Genomic DNA, 12,789 nt, shown 5'->3' on the forward strand with positions numbered 1-12,789 from the left:
TTTCTTGAGACATGCTATCTGCTCCTACCAAGCGACAAAATGAATCACCCGAATAATGTTCCGTTCAACACACCTGGAGTAGCTAAAGGAGCTGCTCCAGCTTACCAACAACACCAAACTGGAAGGTAACGTTACTTTGCGGCGTCAGACGACGTCAAGTAGCGTTGACCGTTCATTTCATTCAGAAAGTTTCAGGGTTGCAAATCGAAGAAGGTGCTTGTAGTTGCTTCTGACACAATCAGTTGTTTTTGGGGAATTCTAGGAAGCATGCTTGTGATAAAACTGAATGCTTAATGCTTAATCTTAAACATTATTTTCACTGAGCTGTTTGGTGTGTATGTAATGGTAGCTATAAGCTAATAGCGAACATAAGCTAGCTAGCTTGGCTGATTTGTTGTTAGCATTGATAACACGCCATGTACCAGTGCCCTGCCACGTTAATGTTCAGCATTATGGTATTCAGTTGTTTTGTGGTATTGTTCTCACTGAACTTCGTAATCGTGCTGTCTTTTCTGTCTTCTGTTGACAACAGAGCACCCCAAGACTACAGAGAAAGTATGGTATACACCCCGATGAGGCCAGCAGTCAAATCGAGCAGTCAGCCGTCTAACATGGCTAACAGAGCACCTATCACACAACCAGCACAGAAAAGTACAGGTTAAATTCATCTGGATATTTGTTTAGTGCTGGGTTTTTTTGTTGACACTGTTGTCATTTGGGGATACCCCCTAGCAACAGACTCACAATCATTCTTCAGGAAACACTGATCTGAAATAACATGGCCGTTATCTAGAAGAACCAGAAAAGCGATACTAGGCTGCAAGCCCACATGTGTATTTATTCATAAATCATAAATAGGGATTGCAATCTTATGTTTGGCCCTAAACACTGGGCATACTTATTTATAGTCAACAGACCTGAACAAAACACAACAATTTCCTTTTGGTATCACTTAGCGCTCTATTACAGAGGCAACTGTAAACATATTTTCTCTGTCTGAAAGTATCCAGTCTTTCAAAATGGATTGCTTTAATTTCCACTTTACTTTTGTAATCCGCAGCACTGCCTTCTGCTGGTAAATGGAAGTCTTCATTCAAACCAGCAGGGGAACGTAGTCCTCAAGATGTCAGCTCTCAAGACAGAAGCACAGGCAGTTCAGAAAAGTCAGTCATACAGTTTGATAACATAGTGTTTATTGTACGGGCCAACAGACAATGATTAATAGTGTCTGGTGTCACAGATGTCCTGTATCATCTAAGCAGTAAATGGAATGCTAATGCTATGATACAGAAAGGTGGGTTGATGTAACACACACACAGAAATGCCTCCTCCCTCTCCCTCAGGGCTGAGCTGTACGACCCTTATGATCCTGGGTCATCAGAGTCTGAGCCCGAGATGCCGCAGGGCCGAGAAGGCGACCGTCGCCGACCTGACCAGGATAACGACCTGGGACATCGTGGGTATGAGCATGCGTCTCCAGGTAGAGGTCGTCGTGACAACCAGCGCTGGGATTCGGCCTACTCTGAGCCAGGGAACAGACCTCTTGATGGGCGGGATTTTAGCCCTGAAACGGGACCCACCGAGTGTCGAGGTCTAAATCCAAGTAATAGACCTGAGCGACGGGCTTATAGCCCTAACACAGAACCACTTGAACGACCGGGTTACAGCTCTGTTAAGAGGCCTCTTGACCACAGAGGATTCAGCCCTGACAGGCTCGGTCTCGCCTCCTCCACCCGGCTGATGCCTCCATCGGGGATATCCACACTGTTCCCTGCGTCATACGGAGGACAGAGGACCAACGGGGAAGAGAGGATGACAATCCCTGAATACAGGAGAGAGGTTTGTTGATGCTGAAGCAAGTAGGGAGGGAAACTTTAGTTTGGTGGAATGTGATGTCAAGAGGTTGGTCTTGCTCAGCAGAATGTAGGATGTATATGTTGTACTTAGCTGTATTTTGCTGAAAAGAAAGAGTGTAAACAGTCACTTTGTTTTCCATTTTTTTCTTTAGCAGTGATGAATCATTTCTTACCATGGTAATTTGGTACCATTGGTGCCCTTTCTGTCCTCAGCAGATGACCACTACTGTTAGATTATCCCCACCGAGGTTACAGATGGACTATCAGCACCAGTCAGGATATGTGGGAACAGGTAAGAGATTGTCAAGCCATTGGCCATCTCCAGAAATTATTAATAAATCCGATTAATATATGCCGTTGTTGGTTTATGAAACTAAAGTTGTTAGAAAGTGAATTAGATTGCATTGCATTGTAGAATGTGTGTATGCCAGTGTTTAGTGCTTTAATTGTGGTGGTTTTGGGCAATTGTGGTTTTTGGCTCCACATCTGACGCTGTTTTGGTTTGTGTGCATGCTTCTGTACTAAAAATATTCTTATTTGGATACTTTAAGATGAAAGCGCATCAAATCAAATGTTGTTTGTGTTTGGAGGGGGAAGTTTGGATAAAGTATCTTTTTTTTTAAATTGCCATTTCAATGGGTTTTCAGATAAATGAAACTCTACTATATATAGAGTATTATTATTACTTTTATTATTACTTTTCTGCTGTGTATTTCTTTTCTGTATGAACCTATACTAAAACTGTATCTTCATAGTGATTCTGTGTATCATTTTGCTCTGTAGGAGTAGACCAAATCACTCCTTTGCCCGAGGTGACAAGGAACAGGAGCGGAAGTCTGATAAAGGAAATGGAAAAGTAAGCACCAAGGATGCTGATGCTCATTATTTTAAAATCAGTTTTGAGTTTGTGGTTGCTTTTAAGGGAACTGAATGCTTGAACATGCATTTTGTGTAGAAAGGAAATGCTGTATTTGGCTGCTGACCACCAATATGGTGACTGACCCCACCGACATATGCATGACAGACACATCACACACACATACAGTGTTGTAGACAGGACTGTCAGCTAGTAGAGTAAAGGAGACATTTACCATTATGCAGTATAACAAGTTAGACTGCTCAAGAGAGGAGGGTTAGCCTTGTTATAAGGAAGGACATTGCAAGAGGAAATGACACTACCTCATGAGTAAACCATACAATAATACACATACTGTAATGATCCTTGAATAACATTTCTACAACCAATGGGCAGTTTGAGGAAATGTGAGGGAAAGCATTTACCTATCTGCCGTCCTTGTCAAATTTGAGCAAATCACACACTGGCTGCCACTAAAGCACAGTCCAGAAATGGAGGTTAGTTTTGACAGCTTTGTAACTTAATATTGTCAGGTAGGGTGTTTGATAGTCTGGGGGCCCTAATTTCAAATACCTTCTGGTCTGAAGACCTTAAGCTGTTCCTTTTGGTGTTGAAAGTCAGATTTTTGGCTGTTCTGTGGTTAATGGTCTGCAAATTGAATGTCTTGTCTTTACATTTTTTGTTTAGGAGCCCCTTCACCTGTGAGCTGTGTGAGGTTGAGTTTTCCAAGATGCAGGAGCTGGAAGATCACCTAGAGAGCAAGAGCCACTGGGACACCCTGGAGCACATCCAGCAGCAGAATAACTACGATGACCTGGCTGTAGCCTTCCTACAGGTAAGATGATACACTGTATGGATGGACGCTCCCTGCAAAAGTTCTTGAACTGATGAAGGGCTACAAGTTGTCATCGCAGCCTGGCGGGCTGTGGGTTAGGTTGGAGAAGCAGGCTAAGGACTGGAAGGTCACCATTTTAAATCTCGGAGTGGCTGGGAAAATGTGGATAGGAGAAGTGAATGAGGAGACGCTGCCGTGAGTTGCCCTTGAGCAAAGCACATAATCCCCAACTGGGAACAGGGTGATTAAAAAAAAAAAACGGATAAAGGAGAAGGGAAAAAAAGACTTATTTGTGGAGAAAAAACAAACTCAAGGGGCTTCTAAAAAGCATCTCACAATAAAGAAACAAATTAACAAAAACAAATCAAAATGACAAGCATGAACACAACTTAATCGGATAACAGAAACGAAATGGCAACAAAACACAAGGAGGAAAGCTGTAAAAATAGCAACAAGTGTGACTGCATGCAGCAAGGAATGGCTGGAAAAGAGGATCCATGCTTAGGAAAAACCAGCCAATTTTTCAAGGTCGGTTTGCTCTGAGAAAAGCAACAACAGCAGTTTCATCCAGATCTGCTACATTTGTGTGCAGAGGCCTTAGTAGGTCTAAATTTCCTGAGATGTTTATACAGTATATACAGTGAGATTATTATTTAACACTATCTGGTATGCCTAGTTGGTTCAGAGTATGACGTACCTGTCGTAGACTTCTCTTTCAGTTCAGCTTCTTGTTCTCTTCCTCCATTTACAGTAGATGCATGAACAACCCTATGTGTATTGGCCAGTTCTGGACAGTGACATTTTTTTTCTTTACGTCTGCAGGAAGTCATGCTGTTCAAAGTCCGGCAATGCAGTCGGGCCATAGAGGAAAGTGCAATTGAAGGTAAATAACCTGGAGTGGTCGCAAATTGTGAAAGACAAGTATTGTCTCAAATATCTTCTCTTCCGGATAAATAAAGTCTAAATACAATGTGATCCTTGCTTTGTCAGCACTGCGGGATAATGAGCACATGTCGAAGGTGGAAATGTTCCACTGTGCAGCTTGCAAAGTCTATATCTCCATATCTGCGTCCTCAGTGCAGAAACACCTTAACTCTCAGGAACACCTGCGCAGCAAAAAGGTAACGCTGGCAACCGGTTGACACAATTGACATCACAATATCAGTGAAGAGAAGTTTAGGTTAAACATGGACAGGATAAAACATTTGATGGTATGAAAATCATCAAATTTGTGAGTCTGCCGTTTCTGCAAGCTCATGTTTTCATTATTTGTAATTAAAAAAAATTGGTCCTAAAGGCTTTTTTTTTACCTTCTTTTTTCTTGAAGGAGTTTGAAATGTGGCAGAGATGTGCGTGCCTTGGCAAGGCAGAAACCATGATGATGCAGCTGAAACCTCAGTTTGAACAATTCCTTGAGGTACTTTGAACATAACAAAAACATTAACGGTATATTAATGGTATCACAACTCAGTGATGTAGCATTAACTGTAATGCGTGTATATAATACATTAAAGGTATACTATGTAAGATTTATGTAAAATGGCTGCAGGTGCAATGATGAATCTAAATCAAAACAAAGACAAAACCCCCCTCCACCCCCCTTTCCAAACAGTCAGTCAGGATGAGTATAGTTATGATAGGACCTGCAGAAATTACTCATGTCCATGTGGCATGACCTCTATAATAACGTGATGAGAAACATGGTGCAAAGTGCAACAGTTTAAAGTGCAACACAATAATGGCTGGGATCAGTGTGGGTTGGACTCTACGGCTTGTAAGCAATAGATTATTACTATCGAGGCTAATCATTTCTCTGTGGCACATCAAAACAGACCATGTTGGCCAATATTGCCAAGAGATCATAAAGATCATCATAAGTAGACGTCATCGGTGATCAAGTTATCTCTCCCCTATGCACTCTGTTAGGCAACTCTACTCTCTGTCTATATATATACAGAAGACAACATAAACTGCACCAAATCTAACATCTATCAGAATCTCTCAGCCAATCCATCGGCTAAACTTAGCCATGGTTAGAATAACAGACAAACAGCTACGTCAGTAATATCCTGTCACTATAGCAGCACAGCATAGCAACAACCTCCACCATATCTTTTGACCTACTGAGAAAGTTGTATACTATATTAAGGTGAAAATCTTACATAGTCTGCCTTTAATAATGCATTTGTTTTCAGCTAGGGTGTACTGGATCTAATTACTATTACCCTACAATGAAAGCAACTGCACTTGAGGATACATTCAGATCAGATAAACAATTATGTAGTTATTACTAAACTGAAATCATTCTCCCTTTTAGGGTGGCGACCCATTTGAATAACTGAAATCATCAAAAATCCTTGAAGTCCTGTTTACACCAAGATGCTGTTTGCTACAGGTAAAGAAGAACACTGGACTGCAAACAACAGCTGACTTTTGAACACAACTGAACACAGACTAAACTGATAAAAGCTCTGACTGGCACTGATGTACATTGCTAATTTAACAGAGGCCTGGATTAGAAGAGGATACTGTTAATGTGCCATTCAGGATTTGAGAAGAAATGTCATCTTCAGTTGATTTTTTGATAAAGCAGAGTTTGTCATTTCACCTTTGCCTTTTGTCCATGTTGTCGCTAGCTACTCCAGGTCATCACCCTCGAGTCACCTTGAGAAGTCAAAGTTTGTAATATAATTTAATGTACTGATTCAGTTTCTTCAGTTTGTAGAAAACAAATACAAAAATGGAAAAAGTGTGCAAAAAGTCAAATGAGGTAATTGAATTAACTAATCGTTGACATTAAGGAAAACAACTTAAACCTTGTTGCTTAGCTTTTTTTATTTAGAACATCACAAAAATGTTTTAAGCATTGTATCTGTGTGATATAGTACATTTAAAATTAAATTATTTCAAAACAGCATATTTTTTGCAACAGTTGTTGGAAACATTAAATATAGGTGACATTTATGAGGGGCTTTATCAGCACTGTGGCTGCGCAAGTTAGGTGTTTTTTTTTTTTGTGTTTTTTTTTAACCACCTTCAGTTCAGAAGTTTGTATTAGAAAACAATGCAGTTACTGCAATTCTATAAAACACTTCCTATGCATACCATGAGTTTGCATACATTGTTACTCTTGTTCTTGTATAATAATTCACTTTTTCCACTTGTAAATCTCATACTGTATTTTAATAACTTTCAGGTGCCATCACTTTCAATTAATATATCTATCAGTAACTATGCCCTGAAAACAGAGTCTGTGTGGTCTTGATTTGAACATGTTGCAATACAAAAGAAACTCATGATTCTATGTATATTATAAATGTGAATATTGATACAGAAGAGAGGTGCTCCCAAATTGGACAGAAATGGACTTAAACCATGAGAAATCTGAGGTAAAAGTTGTCTTCATTAGAAATGGGTTCCACACTACGTTACTGCATAAAACAAGAAAACAGTCTGTCCATCTGGAATTGTATTCCAAAAAATGGACCATGTAAAAACGGAAATAAGTAACAATATCCAAAATAATAAATTTTTTGTCTGCCCAAACATGTAAAATATCTCCAATGTTGAGCGATATTGTACTTTTGGCCAATATTTGATTGACGGTTCAAAAAAAAAAAAGTGAAAGAACATCCAATGTACATACACATACACAGTCTAGTGAATTCTAAAAAGGTCCCCATTGTCTTCATGAGGCAGCATGTGTTGCTGTCAGAGAGCTGTCTTGGTCAGTCTTGTAGGTGGGGGGGTCCTTGGGCAGCGAGGTGACCTCTACCATGCTTAGCCCAGTGTGGGGGACACTAGTGTTCATAATGTGTCTCTGTAAATGTTTAATCCAGTCCTCCTGGACCGACAAGGGACCCTGGAAGACTAGATCACAGAACCTGAAAAGACAAGGAAGGACTGACGATGAACGCGTTCACAGGCAAAACATCATGACATCATGTTAATAATGCTTCAATATTTTGTGTATGACTTGGTGCATGACAGCATCCTGTTTACAATAATCCACATAAACTCTAAATATTCTGGTTACAAATAACTGATAAGAAAGCTGTGATGTACACATGCTACCTAGGATACGTGCAGTGGCAATAAAAAGACACACCATTGACTTTATGGCACATTATTTTGTGCTGCAATAGTTTTTTCAGTATATATATATATATTTTTTTTTTATCTTGAAAGTATCAAAATAAAAACATTTCAAGGTAGAACATTTAAATAAAAATAATCAGATTAAAAAACAACAATCCACCCTCCATTTCAACTGCCACAGGGCCAAAACTGGCTCAACATTTTACAAGACTTGCTCAAGACTTCCTCTTTAGGTAGCAGTTTAGAGTTCAGAGTAGGGGTTTCCTTTCCTTCATTATTCTGTCCTTACTATGTTATCTGAGATCAGGGCCTCTAAATACATTTCAGTGGCATTTGGAAGTGTAGGAAAGACTTTGCATCAGAGTTCCTGAGGATTCAGAATAAAGATAAATGATCAACCTCCTGCTTTTACAAAAGCATGAAAGTATAAGAGGTTCACTTTTCAGTAGGTTTTTTCAAAATTTCTCAAGTGACTTCCATAGCAAAATTACAAAAGTGTAAGTGCACCCACTGATGTCAGGAGGATGATAATTAGCTTTTTCTTTGAAACCCCAAGAAGTGAACTCGGATGACATTTATATGACACCTATACTCCACAATATTCCCCAGCATTCTGAAGCAGTACAGGGACCCAATAAAATATTTGCTATCAAGAAAGGTAAAATTAGAACATGTTTTAAAATACATTAAAATGTTTAATTTGGCAATTGAGCCAAGGAATGAAGCAAGGAGTTAAATTCTTACAAAAACTAGATTTTTTTGTTATTGCAATTTTATACCTTCATATAAACTAATTTAACTTGCTTTCTATGTTGATAATATTATGTTTAATACTACTTTGCATACATTTCAGACCACAAATAAAGACATTTTGAAATGATTTTGTACCACAAGAAAATATTATTATATTATCATCACTATACACAGTGTATCCTGTTTACAGGTGTTTTTTGCAGTCTTTCTAAATTCTGTTTCCATGCTGATATTCTTTTCAATTGTGTATATGTGGGGATACGTGTGGACAGAATATGAAGATGAGCTCACTGAGAGTTTACTCCTTAAAAGCACTCCAGTGTTATCTGGGCATCATCGGAATACCCCGACAAATTAAGTAACTCTACAAATGATCAACAGAACTTTTTAGATATCTTTGTCGAGGCTTGTTTGGTTGCAAGACAACCTCAAGACCTGGCAAAGAGCCTGAGTACTTGTCTCCACCTTGAACCAGTCTTACTTGTAAAATTAAAATGTGAGGAACTTAAGTCTTTTGGATGTCAAAATAGGTATATACCGTACGTGTGTGTGCATAATGAGGGATGGGATTTTAAAGTAATCCCTACACAACTTTAAGATCCCTCCATAAAAAAGTGTTTACTAAACCACTCAAAAACCATTTAAGGTTTAAAAATACATTATAGCCCATCTTTAGCTGTCACAAATGTCAAGTTCTTGGATCAATAGCTTTGTCCATTTAAAGAAAATTTCTTCAGCAAGTCAAAACATGAAGCCAGTGATGGGACTCAAACGAGGGCATTGTACTGGCTCTAGTTGGACCTTTAATACATCATTATCAATCATTACAAATGTTTTACCTGCAGGTGAGTCTGTACATTTCCTCTGGAGTTTGTGGTATGGGCAGTGTCTTCTTCTTTGAGCCAGGCCTTGAGCGCTGCCTCCTTGCTTTACAGTCAAATGCTAGAAGACAGAATTGATATATAGATTATCTCATAGCACCGCCTGTGAAATTACAGCAGAGCCTTGCTATTCCGAAACCTTAAGGAATAAAGGCAACTGGAAACCACTGAAAAGGTTGGATGATTTAGTTACACTGAAATACCAGGACAAATAATATTGGCAATATGAAACCAACTTGCAGTTACAATGCAACAATGTGATGTTCCAACAATAGTGCATTCTTGCACAACTGCATACTTTGTTCATTATGCCCATTCTGTAAATTGGTCAGTTTGGATGTCTGCAGGGATGGCTCTGACTAAGCGAAATTACATCTGCATTAATCTCACTTTGTTTCACACTGTTTTCGCCCTGTGGCAGTCCAGGTGAAAGGTCTGGCTCAAGCTTTTGCCAAATGGGAATAAAGGCACAGATCGTATGTATTTCTTCAACCAATCACAATTAGGTGCTGCCAAAATACAAGGAGCAAGATGTGAGTGTGGTGATCCACCAGTTCTAGTGCCAGAGTAGAAATCGCTAGCTCTCCCATGACACATCCACTGAGTCATACTTGGATAAATAAGGTTGTACTATAGGCTTTTGGCATATGTGCATCCACTATTTGTGCACCCACTATTTCCATTGGTAGAATTAGATTTTTCCAACAACACCGTGGGTGTCGAGGTCCAGGTTAGTCAGTCAAGCAGACGTCAGACACTTTACTCCTCGATACCTGTGCGCTATCAAACTTCATCATGGTTCACAGCACTTCTCTACAAACCATGTCTGTTGTATATTGAGCAGTATCTACTTAAGAAAGAGGAAGTAAAAGTTAGAAGGAAAATGTAACCTTAACTATGATCTATTTTCAAATGTTTTCACAACACCTGCGATCCTCTTCTCGTAATCGGGAAGAACTACTACTACTACTACTACTACTACTCCTCATGTCAACATCTGAGGGAGAAACGCCTTTGCTTTGTTGGATCTATATCATTGGAAATAGATCTACCACAATTCATAACCCTGTGACATGGATTGGCTAATATCTTAACTTTTACAGTGTGTTTTGAAATGTGTTGTGTTATTGGCTAGCTAAATGTTGCTTGCAAAACAATGAATGCGTAGAACTATATAGAATCTTTATTTTTATGAGGTGAACTGATAAATTTGCTAAAATAAAACTAGGTTTCTTGGCTCCTACAGGCAGTATTAGTCTTAGTTATTGGTCATCCTGTACTTGTTAATGTGCTTAAAAAATAAGCACCAGTAAGGATCCCTGGTCCAGCTGGGTCGCTGGGTCAGCGACACACTTCAGTGGAGTCCTGGGACATCTAAAATGGATTACACCCCACATCCACAATCCACTCCTAGGAGTTTTAACTAGCAAATTTGCTGAGTGATCACATTTCCAAGCTGGCCCAAACTGGTTCAGAAATAAATGTAACTTAACTAACCAAAGGCCATCAATTAATGCTAACACTGCTTGTAGGAGAATATACAGCATACCCCTGGCTGCTACAGCGATGCTGCAGTGCTCTTGGAGAACATGTTTTCTTTGAGTCTAACTTATGCTGTTGCTGTTGGCACTTACTGGTTCCTTCGAGTAAGGCGGTCCTTTTTCGTTTTGCATATGCCCGGAGGTGATTGGACAAGCTAACCCCACTGTGGAAAGTCGCATTGCAATGGATACACACCTTCCTGTTGAATTCACCTTTCTCTGTTAAAAGACAGAAACATACCAGAAAAAAAAAATCAAAACAGTGACGATTTTCTGTATCCATGTATATATATATATATATATATCCATATTTTTGTTAGTAGTCCTAAGGTACTGTAGGGTTGGACTTAGTAAGTCCACCTACTAGCCAAATGTGGTATCATGCCCCCAGGAATCCCTGTTAGTTCAGTGTGTCTGATCTTGAAAGGTGGTGCAAATTAGCACTACAATTATCAGACTGTTGACTCATATTACCGCATCACTACTAGGCAAAGATCAAACTAGGTGCTTTGAAAATTTAAGGCTACCATTGCAATAATAATGACACAAAAATAATTATGCAATTGCAATTGTTGCTATGTGTGCATAAAAAAATACCTGTTGGACAAATTATTAAAAGTTCTGCTTCTGGTTCTCAGTTCTGGTTCTTAGTGTATGACATACTGTAGCCAAGTAAAACAAAGTAACATGAGCTTTCATTAATAACTTTTGTACTTTTTAAAAACAAGTTTTCTAAAGTGGACATAAAAATAACAGGCTAAAGAGAAAAATTGACAGGCAGCTGAGTTTGGTGCGGAATCGCATATCTTTTTTAAATAAATCCCTATTTCCCCTAGTACTGCATTGTACCTCAGTAGGTATGTTCACATGCACATAATACTCTAGTTATTGTGAATAATCAGACTATGGTGATAGTTCAATTAAAGCTTTTACATGGTTTGAAGAAACACAATGGACTGAAAGGGTTTCCTTCAGGCCTGTTGTATTTCAAGCCTGCTATCAGACAACTTAGACAGATGTGTCTTAAACTGTGATCTACTCTTGAGATTATTTGCCCCCTGAGAATTGATACACTTGTGAGGTTTTATGAAAGTCCTACCATGTTTTAGAGCACTTCACTGTGCCGAGTGTGACCTTCCCAAATGACCTTCTTTAAGCAGCAGGTACTGGGCAATGTTCAATTTTAATCCTCTTTTAATCCTTAGACCTGAGTGTGGTGTTCGATACTGCAGAACGCACTACTTTGAGTGACCACCACAACAACCAGGAGGTGTTGCACTTAAAAATATTCATCTTATGCCTCTATTCCAGAACATTATCTGTAATGCTAGGCAGCTCACTATCATCTCACACTAATTTAAAAAATCTCATTCAATTGTTATGCTGATGACACCTCACTACATCTGCCCATAAAATCTAATGATCAGTACACCATAGCCAGCCTCAAAACAATTGTTGATGTTAATCAGATCGTGTCATGAGATGTCTCAGTTTATCTGAGTTTTATTCACCCCTTCCCAACTCCCAATATTATTTGTATGTCTGCCAAATTCCCGTCTGCTACTAAAAATGTAGATGTTTGTCAGTGCAGATCTTAATTTTTATAACAGGTCATATGGTTGTTCAATTCTGTCTATTCCAGTGAATAAATCTATATAGCCTAATACAATCTGGATGTTTGGGGTGGATTCCAATTTCCAATCGAACCTAAGCAGAATCAGTGGATAGATATATGCAGAAATGTGGATTCACAATCTTTTAACCTGTCTGCAAAACATTTTAGAATGAATTCTGTCGCACAAATGACATGGTCTGGAAAAACCGAGCACTGGAAAAAGTGGTTATAAGTTGTATAATCAATTAACTGATCATATCAGAAGAAATTATTTATTTGAAAAATTCCAATCAGGTTTCTGTTTTAAACACAGGACAGAGACTGCCTTACTTAGAGTTAAATATGATCTTTTAG

General features: G+C 38.9%; 2 protein-coding genes across 8 annotated transcripts in view; one reads left to right on the plus strand and one right to left on the minus strand.

Annotated features, from left to right (window-relative positions):
• On the plus strand, positions 1-7,645 carry znf326 (zinc finger protein 326). Of its 6 annotated transcripts, XR_011784652.2 has the most exons (12): positions 1-125; positions 533-651; positions 1,061-1,163; positions 1,344-1,839; positions 2,070-2,148; positions 2,640-2,712; positions 3,400-3,547; positions 4,370-4,430; positions 4,538-4,668; positions 4,875-4,964; positions 5,865-5,942; positions 7,387-7,645. XR_011784652.2 is itself a non-coding variant. In XM_071900001.2 (11 exons), exons 1-11 carry the CDS (start codon positions 40-42, stop codon positions 5,883-5,885), a joined length of 1,407 nt encoding a protein of 468 aa, XP_071756102.2. In that variant the 5' UTR covers positions 1-39; the 3' UTR covers positions 5,886-6,544. The 6 variants fall into 6 exon arrangements, 5 of the variants coding, with proteins under 5 accessions (XP_071756102.2, XP_071756104.2, XP_071756103.2 ...); XM_071900001.2 differs by lacking the exon at positions 7,387-7,645 and having other exon boundaries at positions 5,865-6,544; XM_071900003.2 differs by lacking the exon at positions 7,387-7,645 and having other exon boundaries at positions 3,403-3,547; positions 5,865-6,544.
• The window catches only part of znf644a (zinc finger protein 644a), an 18,237-nt gene continuing 11,976 nt past the window's right edge, over positions 6,529-12,789 (minus strand). For both annotated transcript variants that reach the window (XM_078287690.1, XM_071900000.2), the window contains 3 exons: positions 10,914-11,039; positions 9,238-9,340; positions 6,529-7,431 (listed from right to left, as the gene is read on the minus strand). In XM_078287690.1, the coding sequence (XP_078143816.1) occupies positions 7,236-7,431; positions 9,238-9,340; positions 10,914-11,039 (425 nt within the window). In that variant the 3' untranslated portion in view covers positions 6,529-7,235. The remainder of the gene's footprint in view (positions 7,432-9,237; positions 9,341-10,913; positions 11,040-12,789) is intronic.

The sequence above is a fragment of the Centroberyx gerrardi genome, chromosome 13 (genome assembly GCF_048128805.1).
Source record: "Centroberyx gerrardi isolate f3 chromosome 13, fCenGer3.hap1.cur.20231027, whole genome shotgun sequence".
Lineage (NCBI taxonomy): Eukaryota > Metazoa > Chordata > Actinopteri > Beryciformes > Berycidae > Centroberyx > Centroberyx gerrardi.